Source organism: Hermetia illucens, chromosome 3 (genome assembly GCF_905115235.1).
Source record: "Hermetia illucens chromosome 3, iHerIll2.2.curated.20191125, whole genome shotgun sequence".
Taxonomy (NCBI): Eukaryota; Metazoa; Arthropoda; class Insecta; order Diptera; family Stratiomyidae; genus Hermetia; species Hermetia illucens.
Window position 1 is genome coordinate 146,487,807 of NC_051851.1, and position 20,019 is coordinate 146,507,825.

The following is a 20,019-nucleotide window of genomic DNA, read 5'->3' on the forward strand; positions in this document are numbered from 1 at the left end:
ACCAAAATGCTGAGTTAAACCGAGACTTACCCATCGCAGTAATATTTCTACTACGGGTATAGGAATAGGTTTTTGACTTAATACTCCAGTCTGCATGTGGACCTCCCTAGGAGTTTAGAGAAATTTTATACTATTAAGTGCAAACTATTTATATTTAATCACTTTTCCTATGACCGATGCTCTGCTAATCTTTTAACAAACAGATGTCTCCAACAACCACACAAGATGTTCTTCCTTTCAAATTGGAATGTTAAAAATATATGTCGCAGTTACTCTATCATAAGAAAATGCATATTACCAACTGAATATATCAGGCGCAATAGCTAAACGCAGCATTTCAATTGAAATTCAGACCTTCTCCCTACTTCGTCCTTATTTTCGACTGTATTTTTTCCATGAATTTTTTAATTAACTTCAGGATCATCTTTTCTAATCTTTATCCCTTTATCTATTACAGAAATTTCGCGATCAATGCATCGATGGCTCTGGACTCCCTCTTCTAACCGAGGATCACTTAACCAACTCACTGGGCATGAAACTAGGTCCAGCACTCAAACTTCGTTCAATCCTAGCCAAAAAATTGGGAGGACCATGTCCATGTGTCTCATGTACAACACTCCTCCAGCAACAGCAGCAGCAACAACAGCCCCCACCGCCGGCAATTCACCTAACACCACCAAGAGCGGCCTCATCGTCGGCAATATCGTCATCGTCATCATTGGTAGCACCACTATCAGGATCATCATCATCATCATCGACAACGGCAACGACGATACCAACAAACACGAATGCAATCAACAACAATAGCAATAGCACTGCCAGCACTTTAACAGCAACTCCAACTTCTGCAGCAACAATAACCACGAACACTAGTATTAGCGGGCATCCGGCTAGGCCAGCAAGTGCTGATTCTGGAAGTTAGTTCGACTGTTAGCGCTCGTATGCGCAGTTGTTTTAAGACGCTCTGTATGCACAATCTAATTGGTCTTTATTCTAGTTTCTTCCGTAGCTAAATAGCATTTTTAGCACGCTAAGTTGATGAGAAGTAGTCACACTCTCTGTCCAAGAAAGATACTGGCTTTAATCAAGTTTTCTGCTTTCTTTCGTTAGACAAAGTAAATATTTACAGTTGATAGTAAATTATTGGAGGAATTTAGAAAGGGAACCTTCCGTAGTTATTCCCAAATTTTAAGGTGTTGGAATACACCTTATCGATTTCAATTCGGGTTAATGTTCAACCTTTCCTGAACCGAAAGTAATAGCACAAAAAAATGTGAGTTTGATGTACTTAGTTGTCATCATCTTTTCTTTTCTCAACATGACATACACTTGCTAACGAATGTGCAAAAGAAACTCTTGAGACGCTACCTCACCTTTGTCCAAAGAGTAGAATAGTCCACACCGGCTACAAGTGCTGTTTGCTCCATTTTCATTGAACCATACCTACAAAATCTGCAGGAGTTGCACGAAATAAATTTGCCAGAGGACCAAATTTAGTTACGAATATAACAGCCTAGTTTTTTTTTAACTGTCGTCTCATTGTGGGTTGCAACGTTATGCAATCTCATCATCATCAACGGCGCAACAACCGGTATCCAGTCTAGGCCTGCCTTAATAAGGAACTCCAGACATCCCGGTTTTGCGCCGAGGTCCACCAATTCGATATCCCTAAAAGCTGTCTAGCGTCCTGGCCTACGCCATCGCTCCATCTCAGGCAGGGTCTACCTCGTCTTCTTTTCCTACCATAGATATTGGCTTTATAGATTTTCCGGGCTGGGTCATTCTCATCCATACGGACTAAGTGACCCGCCCACCGTAACCTATTGACCCGGATTTTATCCACAACCGGACGGTCATGGCATCGCTCATAGATTTCGTCGTTATGTAGGCTACGGAATCGTCCACCCATATTTTCAGGCTATGAAAATCCCCGTATTCTCCTGCAGCAATGAAGGTAATACCAAATACCTCGAAATACTAAAACGTTAATATTACCACCTCCATTCCCTTAACTTTTTTGTGGTAGAAACGGTCTATGTAAAAGTACTTCAATCCCTCTCACGGAGGTGCTCTCCCCGCCGTTGATGGCATCACATAGAAAAACCTACCTGCTTAACTTAGTTAGCCGCTTGCAACTGCTAGAATTTTTGGGGTCATTATGGAAGCACAGAGCTGTTTCCAAGAGGAAGTGTGTCAAAGTGACTTATACCAGCTCTCCCAATCCTGTCCTTGACCATGTATACATGGACGATCTGCACTCTATTGCAAACGACTCAATGATAGTTTCGCATTTGCAAAAGCTTCCCAATCACTTCGTCTGGTAAAGCTAGAGATATTTCTTCCAATAACCCCCAGCATAGGACCAATAGATTTACCAAAAAGAACGACTAGGCAGGCCCCACATAATTGTCGCAAAGCAATCCGTCTCACACTCCCTATAGATCCTCAGCAAAAATAAAATGGAGTCACTCATAGTCAAAATATAAAGTCCACAGTACTACCCTACAAATACCGTCAGGTGGAAAAAGCGAGTGGCTTCCCTAGAAAAATTGACCACTCACTGGGATCCTAATCAGGCCCAAGGGTATGCGGCCTCTTTCCCTCACAACAATCCACAACATATCAAAAGAAAGTTGACAATTTTGACAGTCATCCAATTAATGTGCGGGTTCAGCGAATTCCAAACCAAAACACGCAGCCTTTCTCATCACTGGTAGAAACTTCCAAAAGAACCCGAACTTTTACGGTTAGGATATTCACGATATTTGACAACCAGCGGTCAGTGTAACAGCGTACCGCTCTACCAGATGGTTTAGCCCCAACCGCTTAAGGCCAGTAAAACTGTTTGACTTCAAGTAAATAGAAATATGTAAGCAAGGATAGCCCAGTATACCCTGAAATATGTAAGCAAGGATAGCCGAGTATATCCTGAAATATGTAAGCAAGGATAGGCCAGTATACCCAGAACTTCATAGCTAAGAGAAATTGTTCATTAACGAGGGTAACTGAAGTTAAGTTAGATTAGAAAAATGGGAAAGAAGACCCTAGTGCCAAGTCCTCAGTCCATTGTACCATTTCTTCTTGCGCCTGTTCAGATAGTTCCATCCCTGTGCCGCTTGCCGGCATTTACAAATGTAAAGACAGCTCTACAATGCAGGGAGCGTGTAGATTCTGCACTTAAAAGTACCCTAAAAATGTGACTTTGCCTTTGATTTCAGTTCGAGGAGTTCAAACATTTGCATGTGAGAACCCAGCTCGCTTCATTCTCTTCCTAATTTTGGCTACAGACAGCAGAGCCTATTACCCCTGATTTTCTCGACGTGATAGTTCAGCTAAAAGCTATACTTTATAATTTTACGTTTGACTTCCTAAAGAAAAAGCCCCCATGTCAGACCTCCCCCCCCCTTTGAATGACACTCGCTTGAAAAGTGAATATTTCCCTGTGTTTGCAAAGACTATGCCTCACTGCACAAAAGCCTTGAAGAGGACATCATCAACGGCGCAACAACCGGTATCCGGTCTAGGTTTGCCTTAAGAAGGAACTCTAGACATCCCGGTTTTGCGCTGAGGTCCACCAATTCGATATCCCTAAAAGCTGTCTGGCGTCCTGACCTACGCCATCGCTCCATCTTAGCCAGGGTTTACCTCTGTTTGTTTTCTTTTTCTACCATAGATGTTGCCCTTATAGACTTTCCGGACTGGATCATCCTCATCCATACGCATTAAGTGACCCGCCCACCGTAACCTATTGAGCCGGATTTTATCCACGACCTGACGGTCATGGTATCGCTCATAGATTTCGTCGTTGTGTAGGCTACGGAATCGTCCTTCCTCATGTAGGGGGCCAAAAATTCTTCGGGGTATTCTTCTCTCGAACGCGGTCAAGAGTTCGCAATTCTTCTTTGTAAGAACCCAAGTCTCCGGGGAATACATGAGGACTGGCAAGATCATTGTCTTGTACAGTAAGAGCTTTGACCCTATGGTGAGACGTTTCGAGCAGAACAGTTTTTGTAGGCTAAAATAGGCTCTGTTGGCTGATAACAACCGTGCGCGGTTTTCATCATCGTAGCTGTTATCGGTTGTGATTTTCGACCCAAGATAGGAGAAATTATCAACAGTCTCAAAGCTGTATTCTCCTATCCTTATTCTTCCCGTTTGACAGTGCAGTTCGATGTTGTTGATTGGTTGGTTTTCGGTGCTGACGTTGACCATATACTTTGTCTTACCTTCATTCATGTGTAGCTCAAGATGTCGCGCCGCGTTCGATCTGGATGAAGGCAGCTTGGATGTCTCGGGTGGTTCTTCCCATGATGTCGATATCGTCAGCATAGGCCGGTAGTTGGGTGGACTTAAAGAGGATCGTACCTCTTGCATTTACCTCAGCATCACGCATCACTTTCTCGAGGGCCAGGTTAAAGAGGAAGCATGATAGGGCATCCCCTTGTCGTAGACCGTTGTTGATGTCGAATGGTCTTGAGAGTGATCCTGCTACTTTTATCTGGCCTCGCACATTGGTCAGGGTCAGCCTACTCAGTCTTATCAGTTTCGTCGGGATACCGAATTTGCGTATTTGCGAACACTATGCCTAACTGCAGAAAAGCCTTGAGGAGGACATAGTGTCTCTTGTATGTAGAGCGAGTCCCCATTGCACGGCCTATATTTTCCTCATATTCTGCTTCTGTCGCATTAATTCATTCCTTTGGTTAGTATAGGGCATAACCTCTATATTCTCATTACTTTTCAACGCAAGTGATAATCCTGCCGCAGCAAGACAAAGGAACACAGAAATCGATAATACACGTAACAGGATTTCGAATCCCGAGTAACGAAATCGAAACACCAGCACTGATCCAGTTCAACCGTAAATTCAATTATTTTTGAGATTTTCATAAACTTCATTTTCACAAGCCCATATTGCTCCTTTGGTAGTTGGATAGTTGCGATAAGACGCTCGTCCCAACGTCCTTCCAATTCATGATTTATAAAAGTATATCTTGCACTGGCTTGCAATGGCTTTAGTTGATTTGTATCAATCTCGTCTCTGGTATTCAAGGCTCTCGTAAACTGTGAGGGTCTCTTGGTGCCGGCTGCCCAACTGCCTCAGTTTCTATTCTCCCTTCCACAAATTAGGGAATTTTCACTTTCTACCTTTAGCCCTAACTCCTGGAGTTACTATATCCTCCTGGAGTTACTATATCCTCAAAGTGAGCCTGCAAAGTATTTTTAAATAGTCTTGCTGTGAAGTTTTATTGAGAGTGATGTGCTTTTGTCAAGTATTTTGTCAATTAGTTGCAACAGCAGCCAAGTAATCCACCCATAAAGCACTGCATTCGCGCGATATTGACAGCTTGCTAACCGAGGAGACTACATACAGGCGGTGTAAACCGAGTTTCTAGTAGGCATGGAATGTCATTGCATACACGCGGGTTCGGTACGAGCTAGGTAACTGGTGCGATATTGATGACTCCTAAATGGTTTCCTCATCCCATGCATCAAATACACGATACCAACACCATAAAGAAAATGCATAGAATTTTTCACGCGCAAGCGATTGAAGAACGTCGAACATGCGTAATGTCTTTCTTTCACCATAAAAATTCAAGCAGTGCGCCAGGAGATTCGTATCCCGTATGTAACCTTCTTACTGGGAACCCACTCCCAAAAGCCACCAATTCTGTGGTACATTTTGATTTTCTGTATTCTTTCTTTCCCTAAAATGTATAAAAAACCCGTTCATACAAAGTATGGAAGAAACTGAACGAACACATCTATAGGCCAAATAGGACGAGGCCGATGGTAAGTCTAGTCACACCTCCTATCTGCTTGTCTATCAACTGTAATGTGCACGAAATTTGGTGGAGTTACTAAAACTTTAAAGATTTTGCATCCCTATTTTGAGGTAAAATAAAGTTTAATTAAAAAAGAGGATAATCGGGGGGGTCGACATGATTTTCACCTCAGAGCCGAGCAATTTTTACGACCGCCCCCCTCAAGGCCCTATTAGGCCATATTTCGAAATCCAATTGCAATCTGTCTAGCTCCAGAAGCACGGAAAAGGTGGTTCCGGATATACACCCTAAAGGAGGGAGCTAGCCACTCTACGGGAGAAAGCCTTTTGTTTTTGGTTCAAATTTTTTGTTGTTTATCATTTTCCGTATTTCGGAAACCAACTGCTTCCTATTTCGACTTATCTAATTCCAGAAGTACGGAAAATTGGTTACCGAAATACGCAGCACTGAAGGTAGAAGGCAGACAATTTAGAGAAGGGCACAATTGGTTCCCGAAACATGAAACATAATATTATTTGTTAAAGTCAAGCTTTTTTATTTAAGTGAAATAAAAGCCAGATATCTTTTCTTAGATAGAGAACGGCTAAGTTTGCTATTGCAAAAAAAAAATACTTTAGCTCTCCATTAAAAAGCAATGTTCCAAACCAACAGCAGTGAAATCCCCCATTGAAGTTTTCCCAGTCCTCACATTCGAAACTAGTTCAAATTATAAATAAATTACCTTCCCCTCCTTAATTCCTAAGAACTTTTGTGCATATATTTCAATAAAATATCTTTTTGTTAATCAAATCAACTTCAATCTGTGCATTATACACCAAAGGTGTAATAAATACGCACACATAAACATAAGTACTTAAGTCACTTGTTTTCTAACTTCAACATAGTTTCTAAGATATTTCTACACAGACATAGAAGTAAGTAGCAGTAGCTCCACCCTTGGAAGGGTAAAGCTTCACGAGGTCGATTTTTGAAACGCATTCATGAGTCCCGACATATTTTGCAAAGAATATTAGACTATCTTAGATTTAATTTAGATTTATTATTCTGTAATATAAAAACCTAGTCATCTGCTCAAATTGCTGAAAATTTCAATTTATTTTTTTATCTTTTTCCTTTTGTTTTTCGCTTTAATAACATTTTCATTTACAAAGTAATCCAACAAAAACATGTAAACTTATACGACTACGAACGCAATGCAATGATAGATTGAATTATTAAAAAAAAAAGCTTTTGGTTTATAAGATACACCAGTTCCAAGCGTTTAAAAAGCAGCAGACAATTTATCTTTGTATCTTCAATTTTAAATGATCCAAAATACAAAGGCATTTACTGTTCAATGTAGTGCGTCCGCTAACACTTAAACAATTTCGCTAGCAAAGCTCTAAGCCCTGCTTTAGATTTAAGTAAACTTTGTGCATATATAACACAATATTATGTGAATTAATAATTTTCTTTATGTAAAAAGCAATCATAAATGATGATGTCCTCAGAGAAAAAGACTTGGTCTAAATGACATACATTAAAAATGTAACATTTAATTATACTGAACTGATTGAGGTTCACTTTGAGACGTGTTCTAGTTTTTTTTTTATTTGAAAAAGTTTATACATATGTAGATATTAAAGTAAATTTATAACAATAGAACTATCAATTTAAATAATTTGTTACAATAAAAACTTAAGGATGACGCGAGAAGCATCGGAGAAAACATGAGTTAATATGAATATGAATAGTTTATTTCGACTACTTAATAATTATAATAAAAAAAGCCTTTATCAGATCTTTTCTTGTTTATAAAATATATTGATTAAGTTTGAATGCAAAGTTATTAATGAAATGAATAAATTATACTTTTGTTATAATTTAAATACAAAGAAATTGAAATTAATCAAAGGTTTTTTATTTAATTTTCTATTTTTCTTTTTGTTTTTATTTGATTCGACCTTCCAAGTCCGAAAGCGGAAGCCACTTTGCCAAGAAATACAGAAAACACGATAAATTTTATTTTGGAATCTTGTCAGCTTATTTATCTAATTTAGCACAATCAAGTTTAACTACCGGATTGTATCTGTTGTGAAAGCTAATGCCCCAACAGGTCAAACTCTAAAGATATTGAATACTTTATTGTATTTTTATTTTTACACCGTGCTTAAAAAATCGCCGCCACCAAAGGCTCAATAACCGGTATCCGGTCCCATCTTCGGACTGAGATGCACCAATTCGATATACCTTACACCTCTCTGACATCCTGGGTTATGTTATCGGTCCATCTCACTCTCTCTTTGATGCCACAAACTCCTAAGCCCGTGAATGTTGTTTGGGAGCAGGGAGGCAGAGTCCAGCCGGGTCGGATCTTCAGAGCCAGCCCGTAGCATTCACGAAGGAAAGCAGCTCTCCCACCCTGCAGCTAGAAATCTCTCTGAGGTCCCCAAAGAATGGTTTACCCAGTGTCCGCAGCCTGACTCTAGCCAGAGCTGGGCAATCGCAGAGAAAGTGCATGAGGGTTTCCCTTCCTTCTCCGCAACTTCGGCAATGCGGTTGCTAGATAGTGCGAGTAGATTCGGCCACTGTATTCACCGAGGGAATGCCAAGAGCAGAGCCTTGCCTGGCCAATCCGTCAGCCTGCTCATTCCTCTCTATGTTCCTATGCCCGGGAACCCAGAGGAGAGTGACCTTGAGCGTGCCGCCCAGACGGTTAAGCGCGTCTTTGCACTGCCCCACCAGCCGGGAAGATGTCGCTGTTGAGTACAAGGCCTTGATGGCCGCTTGGCTGTCGGTCAGAATCGCTATGTTACGCTTGGGCCTCGAATCACGCTCCAAAGAGGCCAAAGAAACCTCTTTAGTTGCTATATCGATGATGCCAAGGCTTTTGATAGCGGCTAATCGATATCCTACATCTGTATTCCATTGATCCGAAACTAATAAAGTTTTTGACCTCAAACCACCTTATCAGTGCGTACTTCTCAGGGTGCTAATACCTCAGAGCCTCTCTGTATACGGAGGAGCATCTTCCAGGGCGATTTGTTAAGACCCCTTTACTTTTATAAACCCCTTTCATGAATGATGCTAGATAGCATGGTTTTGCAATAAAGTACGGCCTACGTGCTAAGTGCGAACTGACACACTTGATGACATCAAGCTGTATGCTGGTACTGACGACCATCTTAGAAGCTGTTGCGAATAATAGACATGTTCAACCGTGATATTCAGATGGAGTTTGGATTAGACAAGTATCGAATCCAAGCCATCCGCAAAGGTCATCACGAGCCACATGCCGGACATAGCGTCCAAGCTATGACCGACTTCTACAAGTACCTAAGAATTATGCAAGGAACCCATGCTCGAGTTGGTGATCTGAAGGATGCTCTGCTGTCTGAATCCCTCTCGGGGAAAGATTAACATAAGCGCAATGTATTCGCTATCCCTTCACTGGCTTATGCATGCGGAATATTGCCATGGACGAAGACCGATCAGCGGCAGATACGGACAACTATGTCCAAATTCCGAATATATCATCCAAACTCTGCAGTGGAGAGGATGAACCTGCCTCGTGACATCCGAGGTAGGGGCATGATTGACGTGGCGGCACAACATCATCGCCAAGTCGACTGACTGCGCGCTTATTTTTACCGCAAAGAGCAGGCGAGTCCTTGCATGCGGCTGTCTGTAAGGCCGACTGTGGACTGACTCCACTTAACTTGAAGGATCGATCTTTCAATCCGCACGGTAAACACGTAAATTGCCTTTGGCAGCCATTTGCATTTGTGGAACAGATACCTGTGTGCTGGGGAACTCTTTGCCGAGTCGGAGTGGCATAATGCATTATGTAAGGTTATCCATCAAAGCCTTGCATACAACCATGGCCTGATCACGGGAACATGTCTGGTTTACCGCCATACTCCACATAACAACCCTGACGTGTTTGTAGTTCCCATAATTGTAGTTCCCATAATATTGTCAGCTACAGGTATTGTACCTAAATCCCTCACGGCTTCCTTTGATGTCCTGGGACTTTCGCACAGTCTGGTTCAAACCATGCAGAAGTACACCATTCTGCATACGTGCTCGATGTTGCGGGGAGTTCTCGACGGATTCTCCCATCTACCTACCACCGACCACTATCATCAGCGCCCCTTACTTTTTAAATAGGTAGGATCGTCTCACCCTAAATGTTTGGCACTTAGTGCTAGTATTAGGTAAAATCCGGCATCTGCCGAGATTGTGATAGCTCGGAAAGAATAACAAAAAACGTGAGCGGACTTAAAGACCTGGTAACCCCGAATGGACGCACGCAGAGCAAGTTGGAGTTTCCTGACAAGACACGGGCGCACACCAGAAACCCTCCCTGCAGGCGGCTGAAGCTGACAAGGAACGCTACAACAAAGAAATCAACGAGTACGTCCAGGAGATTCTGGACAAGCCGGAAGACCATCACGAGTGCTGCAGCCTGTAAAACGTCCACGATAGACAGCAGTTAATTTTCTGTCGCGAAAATGACGATTTCTTATTCGAATTTTTTTGTGTGAGATAACATATTCTATGTAGATTTCGGTGTAATTTTTGTAAAGTAAAATAACATAATTAATATCCGCCACAAGAGTCGACGCTAAAATTTTTACAAAAAGAAAAATAATCCTCCACTCGGTTCCCGTGACATGGTCACGTCCGCTTTGGCAAGTGTTAAAAAAAATTACATAAAAGGTCTGCGCAAGTGGGCGTCGGCTCTGTGGGGTTCTGGTGGAAGTGTTCGTTTTCGATTTTCTCCACTTTTCGCGTTTTTAGTGTTTGAGATTCAGCTCGTGCGAATTTGGTACTGCCGCTATTGTTTTTGGAGGGCATATGAAGCATTCTTGCTTGAAATCTTTGCAACCCGCGTCCGCGACTGATTGCGTGTTGAAGTAGTAGTTTTCGAAAAATGCCTACAAACCCGAAAGGCAAGGCAGGCCCATCAGACCCACAGATAACAGCATTGACCATGCGTGTTCCCCATTCTCGCGACGGAACGTGGATTGGAGGCACAATTTCAAATGTCGGGAATTACGGCAGAAGCGACCCGATTTAACTACGCAGTGGTGGGTCCACCACCCGAAAAGGGCGATCGAGTAGCCAGTCGTCTGGACAATTTACGGACCCAGGCATATGTTGGTACCATCGTAGATTCGGAGATAAAACTATAAGATGTCCACTATGGTGTAACTTCGCGACCTCTACAAAAACTAGGTACGTGGGAGGTCCTGGCGACGACCACCCTCTCAGCAGGCGCAGCTACCTTGTGGATACCGGCGCGGAGGTTTCGGTTCTTCCCGTAGCCCAGCACCACCGATTAATACCACACACAAAATTTGAAACTCGCAGCAGCGACCTCTTCACAAATAAATACCTACGAGTACAGGCAAGTGGACGTGAGTCTTGGCCTGCGTAGAACGTTTTCGTGGCGGTTCATCCTAGCTGATATCGGCTTCCTATTTTAGGCGCAGACTTCTTGTGTCACTATGGATTGCTAGTGGACCTGCAGAACAGGTCACTTATAGATCCTACAACCAACCTCATTTCGTCAGGAAGAATCTCGACAAACCCAAGTAACAGCCTTTCCGTACTCCTGGAAGACATTACCGACGCTAGTGTTCGAGCACGCGTTCAAAAGTTCAGCCAGATTACTACGGAATGTTGTCTCTCGAAACCAGTGAAGCACGATGATCTGCACATCAACACTACTGGTTCCCCTATCTACTCGAAGGGGCCCTACCACCCCAGAAGTTGGCTATAGCACGGAAGAAATTCGAGCAACTAATTCAACAGGATATCTACCGACCTTCAGACAGCTGTTGGTCATGACCACTCTATTTAATCTCTAAGCCAAAGGGCGAATGACGTCCCTGCGGGGACTACCGAAGGCTAAACGTCCAGACCATTCCAGACCGATACCCGCGGCGTAAGCCTTTCAGCGGTTTATTCACTCGGTCCTGCGAAACCTTGATTTCTGTTTCGTATACCTGGATGATGTTCTGGTCGCTTCTTCCTCAGAGTCTGAGCATTTAGTGCATCTAGAGTGCATTTTCCAACGTGTCCTTGAGGCCGGACTAGTCCTAAACATGAGCAAATGTAAGTTTCTCCAAAATCAGGTGCGATTCCTCGGCCATTCTATTACCCCTGACGGAATCCAACCAGGCAAGGGGCAAGCAATTTCAAGCTTCCCGTGTCCTAAGGCAGTGAAAGAGCTGCGGAGGTTCTTGGGCATGCTAAACTTCTATCGACAGGACAGGCAGGAAACGACGCCCAAGGCCGCCCACCACCAGTCTGTTTTCGACGCGTACTTGTCTCGCCCCAAAACCAAGGACACACGAGTGATTGTCTGGTTTGAAGAGGCTGTCGAAACGTTTGAAAAATCCCAACAACAGCTACTTGATGCTACACTCATGTCATTCCCTCAATAAGATGTACCCCTAGCCATATTCGTTGATGCCTCTGACGTCGCAGTAGGTGCTGCTCTTCACCAAGACAAGAATCAAGACTGGCAACCGCCCTGATCCGAAAGAAAGTGAAAAACACCCGGGCCTTCGGAATGGGCAGGATGTTAGAGGGTAAGCAAATAGGAGTGCCGTGAGGTACAGATTTTATTGTTGTGAGCACTATTCAAGGTTTTCCACAGTGTGAGGTACTATCACCGTCAGTGTGGATTATAGTAGATGACGAGCTCCTAGGAATTCTAGGGTTACGCTAATGACATTGTTTTAATCTGTATGGGGCAAATATGAGAATAACCTATGTGATAGAATCCGAAGTAGGAAGGAATCACTAGTATCCGATACAAGAAGGGGGATGCGCATCAATCTAGCCAAAACCACTATAGTATTATTCACTAGGAAACGCAAATTTGATCACCTGGGAGCCGTTAGATCGCAAGGTACGAGGGTGAAACCAATAACAGAGATGAAATATTTGGGAAAGCGTGGCAGTGAACTACAGTTTAAAACAGCCTTATTAGCTAGTACGCCAACGTATCCGTTCTAGCAGAGGAAATGGGCGTCGGGGTCATCGGTCCTAGAAGAATGTACTTCGGACCAATTGGTAAGCACACTAATATATCCCAGACGGAAATAAACACCATAAATAAATATGCTTTCTTCAACCTCGAAGTTCCCTTCGAGGTTAGGAGGCAAAATACTACTATTCTAAGCGACAGCCAAGGGGCTACCAAACGAGTTTCAAACTGATATGGGGTTAACCATGCTCGGCTAGTTCAATAAGGTCTGGATACTCCACATATATATATATGTATCCTACTGAAGCACCGGACGTTCCGGCATGCAAAGCAGCTGGGATGCCGCTGCACTTTTTGTAGAATCGGAAATGGGTTCATGGGTACGACGCTTAATAATTAAGAGAAACTGCATAGAGAACTGTACTGGACGAATCTTTAAGGAATGGAACAGTCCGGAGTGCTCACGGGGGATACGAACCCAAGCGCTCAAAAGATTGTTTAAACTTCGTCATGAAAAGTCTCCGGATGGTAGTAGGTATACTCACCGGTCACTGCAAGCTAAAGTACCACCGGAAAATGTTAGGGATATCTACGTACACAGATATGCAAAGTCTGTGAGGACGGTGACGACACTTAATACAAGATGCGAAGTTGAAACACTTAAAAATAGGAGGCATAATGAAGTTCCTGCCGATGATAGGCTCGAACGACATACTATAGTTAATAGGAATACTTTAACTAGTAAAGGGGCACAATATTTATGACGCAGTACGATTGCCCCCGACAGTATTTATTATTATTATCAGCCATTTACCCCATAGGTGGAAAATATTTTACTTCTGCCAAAGATAAGGTAACCACTCAACCCAGGTGGAAGAGGTATCATTCATACGAAATTATTCAAATATTATGCAACTTAACAGATAACATTGCAAATGCATATTTTCCGCAAATGAGCGTATCCCTTTCAAAAATGTATACATTGTTGTCTACATTAATTGCAATTGCATGTTGCACTGCAGCATAGGCAGCAGCCCATTTCCATGTTGCAAATTCTCCAACCCAAAACGGTCAAGCTTGACCTCTTTGCCGTCGAGAATCACTGAACGCGATACGTACTCATTTAAGACTTCTAGCTCGTCTCTGCACGGGAGAGTTACCCTCAACACGAACCGTAATAAACCATTGTATGAACAAGGAACAGATGCAGCCTATAAGTAACCTCTTGCAAGTCACATTAAACCATGCGCTCATGCTCCATATTATTTTTAATACGCCATTAACTGGTGCACATCTTTATTACCTCCAAATGAATCCACTGCATTCACGGATACGCTCTGTTATGACGCGTGCATGTTAAAGACAATTATTTACGAGCAGAATGAGGCATTGATTCGAATAATTATTACATTTTGCAGTAACAAAGACGTTAGACGTTGTGTTTGTAAATCTGCAACTCACCTTTGTGAGGAGTAGGAAAGGTATCACTAATTACCTGACTTTATGTTTCCTCATTTTGTTGCAGAACTACATTCGAATCGCACATTAATCGAGGGCGTTCCCATAAAACACAGCGTTTAAGCACCAAATGTGGAATACTAGGCAGTCAAAGATTAAGTTCTTCTGCATTAAGTGCTTTCACCCACATACCACATCACAGTCTATAAAATATAATGAAATGAACATTACAATCTTGCCCGAAGTAACTAGCTCCAAGTTCCCATCAGATGAGTCCCAAATGGCGATTAAGTACTTATCGACTGGTTTCGCTTCGCTCATGCAAAAGGGTTCATTAAAGAGAATATGTCTACTTATGTACAAATGTTCTGGAAAATAGGAAAGATTATCAAATAGCTTTCAATCTACTAAACGATATTAGTTCTACCAGTTGCAGTAAAGATGTTATAATAGGTGAACTATTCCATATCTTCTGTTAAGGGACCAGAGAGCCAGAAAGCCTCAAAACAGTTGCCAAGCATATAAGATATAGCCAGAAATATCAGCCTGGTCTGGTCGAGTACCAAAAGAAACAAAAATGATGGATCGAAATGCAGTGCTTACCAGGGAAAGAAGGCTCAACGGACACAGACAAGGGAGAAGCACAGGTGGAAATAATCCTGCTCTCAGATAAGGTGGACATGGTACGAATTACGGGCAAGGTCCTTTATATATATACTGCGAGGAGGAATCCATTGGATTCACTAACTGCTAGCGTACCTTTGTCTAAAGATAAGTCCACTACTCCAGCATCAAAATCTGCAATAACATCAACATCATAAGGTACATTGATACCAAAGGCTACAATAACAGCAACACCAAAAGCTACAGCTGGACCTAAGATCTCAATAAAGTAAGTCGTGAGAAACTTCCTCTCATAATACTGAAAACAGATCCCCACACAACCAAAAAAAATAAATGGCCCTGTCTTCATTAGGGCCAGAGCCAGCCAACAACCTACCTCAAGAAGCAATCAGCTCAATACCAGTTTCAGCCTCATAGGTTAAAACTCTATTCCATATGGGAAAAGAATATAATCCTGAACTATAAAATTTTCAGAACTGATCGCCCGGACACACGAAAAACTGGAACTACAATCCTCTGAAGAGATATTCCCTCTACCAAATATAACTCCACCCTTTCTGAACGATAATAACTTTTACAACCAACGCTTTGGTTCTATTTATCTACTCTTTATACTGCCCCGACCAATCTTTAGAGCCACTCGATCTTTCCCGAACAATAAAATACTTTAAAAAGCATCCCATCATGCTAAACAAGCAACCACTGCTTATCCTTGGTGGAATTCAATACCAAATATCAGCTTTGGTACAACAATTCAAATGCAACTTCTCGCTTCAACTGGTACACCCAGAACTCCTCCACCCTCCAAGTAACTTTCCTACCTACGTTAGAACTTATGTGGTTGCTTCATGGTTGGTGAATTCTACCATCGTTCGCAGTTCGCTAAAATGCGCTTCAGCTCTCCACAGAATTTCCAGAAACGCCCTTTACCATCCTGCGCTAAGTGGCATTGTGACCTTGGAGCGAACCACTCGTCGGCCATCTTGGGAGAGTGGATTCCATTGCATGTCGTAGTCGACAATGCAATTATCGCTCCTTCTTAATGTGTGACCTATCCACTGCAACTTCCGATCGCATCGCCTATGGGTGAGAGACCTGTGTGCCGACCACGTTCGTATCAGACTAGCGTACTCAAGCATGTTTTGAACTAAGCAGCGAAAGTAGGTTCAGTTTGGTGCCACCGTCGGCCAAAAACCTTCCTAGATATAGATGCTCCGCCCATTAAAGCAGATAGAGAGAGTGTAATAACCCCTCAGACTGAGAACCTTTAGTCGGTGTTTATCTTCTACGAGTGCATGCCTCTTCTTCTAAATTCAAAGCCATTTAGCCATTGTCCCTGACCCAGTGAGAGAGCAAACAGATGTCATCAGCCTAGTCGAGGTGTTTGAGGAAAGACGTCATGGTAAATTTCTCCGCGTCCTCCGGACAAGGCAGCATGAAGGATAATATCGGTGACAAAATGCAAACCCTGGCGGACTCTGCTTTCGACCTCGAGCTCCTCCGAAATTTTACCTCGGTGCAGCATATGACATTTTGCGACATGATGCGGAATGCCGCTTCTGCGTAGGGCACTCCAGATATACTCCTTATTCACGTATCTGCATATTACGGTGAGTAGCCATTTCATCCACAAGAGGCGGAACTTCACTAAATATGATACGTTTAAGAAGCGTGGTGAACTATTCATTCCTCTACTTGCTCATCATCGTGGATGAGATGTCGACCGTTAGCGTCCTTGACAGGATCATCGAAAGGTTTGCGACCACATGCAACCTCTTTAGTGATGTGGTATACAGTCTTTCGATTCGTGGTCAACGACCTGGGCTCGATGCTCATCGATTTTCTCAGGCGGGTTACTCAGTTTATTTCCCGTCCGATCAGCAAGACAGCACTGTCGAACGACAGCTGGATTATACAAGTAGTCGATGTTAAGGTTGAGTGTCGCACACTCCATCCCTGTGGGAAGTGAAGGACGCAACACGGAAGCGAATGTAAACAACCATCAGATGATGGTCCCTTTCGAGATCGATAACAGAGCCTCTCCTATTACGCACAACCAGGAGGTAACTCCTAAATTTACTGCTGATCGGGCAGGGTAAATCTGATTGTTTGTACAATATCGGTCAGTTGAAACCTAATTGATCCTATGGCAGGCTCTATACTCAAACAGTGTGCCACCAATGATGAGACGATGGAAGCTTCAGAAATCAGAAGCAAACCTCTCACCATTTTCGTTACGGTCGCTAAGACCATGTTTCCCCATCCTGCCTGAGGAAAGTTGTTATCGATGTCCACTTTGACATTTAGATCACACATCACGATCAGAATGTCATTTTTAGGAAGCCTCTCCTGAGCTGCACGCTATTGCTCGTAGACAACATCCTTCTTCACTGTATCGGAAGCCTTCACTAGTGCACAGCACTGTAAAATTGTGATACTTTTTCACTTGGACCAGAATCTTTCAAGTGGCAAGTTGGTAGCCCATACTTCTACTCTTCTACGATAAGCAGGGAAGACTTTGAGCATATTCTGAAGCTCCAACTCACACGGAAGCCAAATTAAGTGCTACAAATAACCAGTGCGCAGTCATAAGATTCCTCCGGGAGAGACAATTGTGCTACGATTCCTACGATGGACCAAGACGTATCGAACAACCTGTGGGGTTTCACAAGGATTGGTCGTCGTTTCTTTCCTGTGGATAATAATAAACTACGGAATTTTGAGGTAATTGGCTTCGCAGATGACAGCGAAATGGCGTTCACCACGAAAGAAGATATTATGGAAATTGAAATCCTCAGAAAGAAGGCAATATTCGAAATCAGATCTTGACTAGAAGATCCTGGTCCAGCGCTCGCAGGGCTTAAGCAAACATCGATAAAGATTAGAATCAACGGACACACCATACCATAAACAAGATTTACGAAAAGTAAACTTTAAGCCGCATCTTGAGAGCTTAACAACAAAGATTTTCGGGCTTGCTACATTGTTGGCGAAAATGTTACCGAATATAGGTGACCCACTAAGGCAAAGACATCGGTTCCTTATCTCGTTGTCAGCCCCATCTTGCTTTATGCAACTCCTGTCTAGGCATGGGCATTGAAGCAAGAAGCAGATAAGAAAAAAATCGCAGCCCCATACCGATTGGGTGCATTGCAAACGTTGTGTAATTACTTTACAAGGTGAGGTAACAAACATAGTTCCCATCGACACCTTGGCGGCCAAGAATCGAGGACTCTATGACCCAACATCGCTTACGGCATGACTACTCCCAATATCGCCCGACATGCTAGATGTGGAGCATGTTGTTTTTAACTGCCTGAGATTCCCCACAGACAGGGCGAAGATAAAAGTTCTTGTCGGGACGCTGCTGGCATCGGAAAATATCATGGACCATATGCTAGCCTCCAGAACAGCTTGTAAGGCGATGGAAAAATTAATGAACGCGATCCGCAATTTACTAACTCTGTCGTAGCCAATCCCAAGCTATAGTTTAGAAAAGAGGAGGGAGGAATCTAAGCATCGCAGGTGAGTAGGGCGTCACGAATTACGTAGCCAGACCTGTAATATAGTCGTGTAAACTCTGTCACGTTTGAAACCACCTGAAGCAACTATCACCAACGCAACCTCTGAATAGGGTTTTGGGATGAGTCGACAACCCATCCAAGTAAAAACTACTACATGTCAAGAACATTTGCCTCCGATTGACGACGACGACGTCCAAACAAACGTCTAACGAATTATTCTTTCGGATCCTGGACTGTTCGTTTCCGGAACAAACCAGAGGCCATCAAGGCCCTCCTTCAACAGGTCAAGATTTACAAATTGAACAAGATTGCAGTCCAGGAAACGAATTGGATTGATAGGGAAATAACCGATATGAATTTGCATATAACTTTCAAAAGTGGCAAACTATCGGGTCACAAGGAGTTTGGAGTTGCATTTATAGTGAGCAAACAGTTCAAACCACACGTCATCGACGACAAACCTATCAACGAAAGGTTGTGTGCGATTCGCATAAAGACTCGTTTTTTCAACCTCTGGCCCATCAACGTGCGCACCCCGACTAAAGTCAAGAAAGATCCAGTGAAAAACGAATTTTATGCACAACTGGAGATACTGTTTGATTCACTCCCAACAAACGATGTCAAAATAGTGTTGAAGGATTTTAATGCAAAAATTGGAAATGAAAGCTGGCATCGGGGAACCACTGGTGGACACAGGCCAAGTATGACGAACTACGACGAAAATTTTGTAGAATAAAATGAGACCATACGCCGAACGACTCATTGGTAAGTACCAAGACGGTTTTAGGCCGGGTTGCTCCATAACCGACCAGCGTTTTACCGTTAAAAGAATCCTGCAAAAGTTCTGGGAATATAATGTTGACGTGTACCAAATCTTCGTCGACTTCAAGCAGGCATACGACAGGATAGATCGTGGAATACTGTACAACAAAATGCAGCAATTGGGAATACCAGCTAAGCTAGTATGTCTGACGAAGATGACTATAACCAACTCCAGGTTGATTGATCCTTTTGAAACACGCACTGGTTTGAAACAGGGCGATGAGCTGGCGCTAACGCTCTTCAACCTAGCACTCGAACACGCTTTCCGAGCAATGGATACAATAACCAGCGGGACGAATCTTATTAAGTCGACATAATTGTTAACGTACGCAGATGACATCAACATCATGTCTCGAAAGCTGACCGACGCAGAGGAACTTGTGCATACTCTTGACACTGCTGCGAAAGAAATTGGACAACGCATCAATAAGGTCAAAACGAAAATAATGATGCAATCAAGAAGAAGGACGCCAGCTCATTCGAGCATTAACGTAGAAGACACCTTAACATCAAATTTGTAGACAGTTTTATCTATCTGGATAGCCTGTCAAAGGACGCCAATGAGACTGACGAGGTCAAGCGACAGATACAGCTAGCGAATAAGACTTTCTTCTCGGTCCTTCCCATAATGAAATCGAAGTATCTGCACAGAAACACGAAGCTCCGCGTATACAAGACCATCATACGACCAGTGCTATGTTATGGGTGCGAAGCCTGGTCCCTAACCCAAGCCTCCAAAAATTTGCTAAAACATTCGAAACAATTTCCAGATTTCCAGAAAGACCTTACATCACAGTCGGGTTGGTCCAAATCTCACGCC

At 43.0% G+C, this 20,019-nt stretch overlaps 1 protein-coding gene across 1 annotated transcript in view; it reads left to right on the forward strand.

Moving 5' to 3' along the window:
• Window positions 1–1,668, forward strand: part of LOC119652749 (bromodomain-containing protein DDB_G0270170) — a 196,362-nt gene extending 194,694 nt beyond the window's left edge. The window contains exon 8 of the mRNA XM_038057048.1: window positions 458–1,668. Within this exon, the coding sequence (XP_037912976.1) occupies window positions 458–922 (465 nt within the window). The 3' untranslated portion in view covers window positions 923–1,668. The remainder of the gene's footprint in view (window positions 1–457) is intronic.
• Window positions 1,669–20,019: the final 18,351 nt, after the last annotated feature.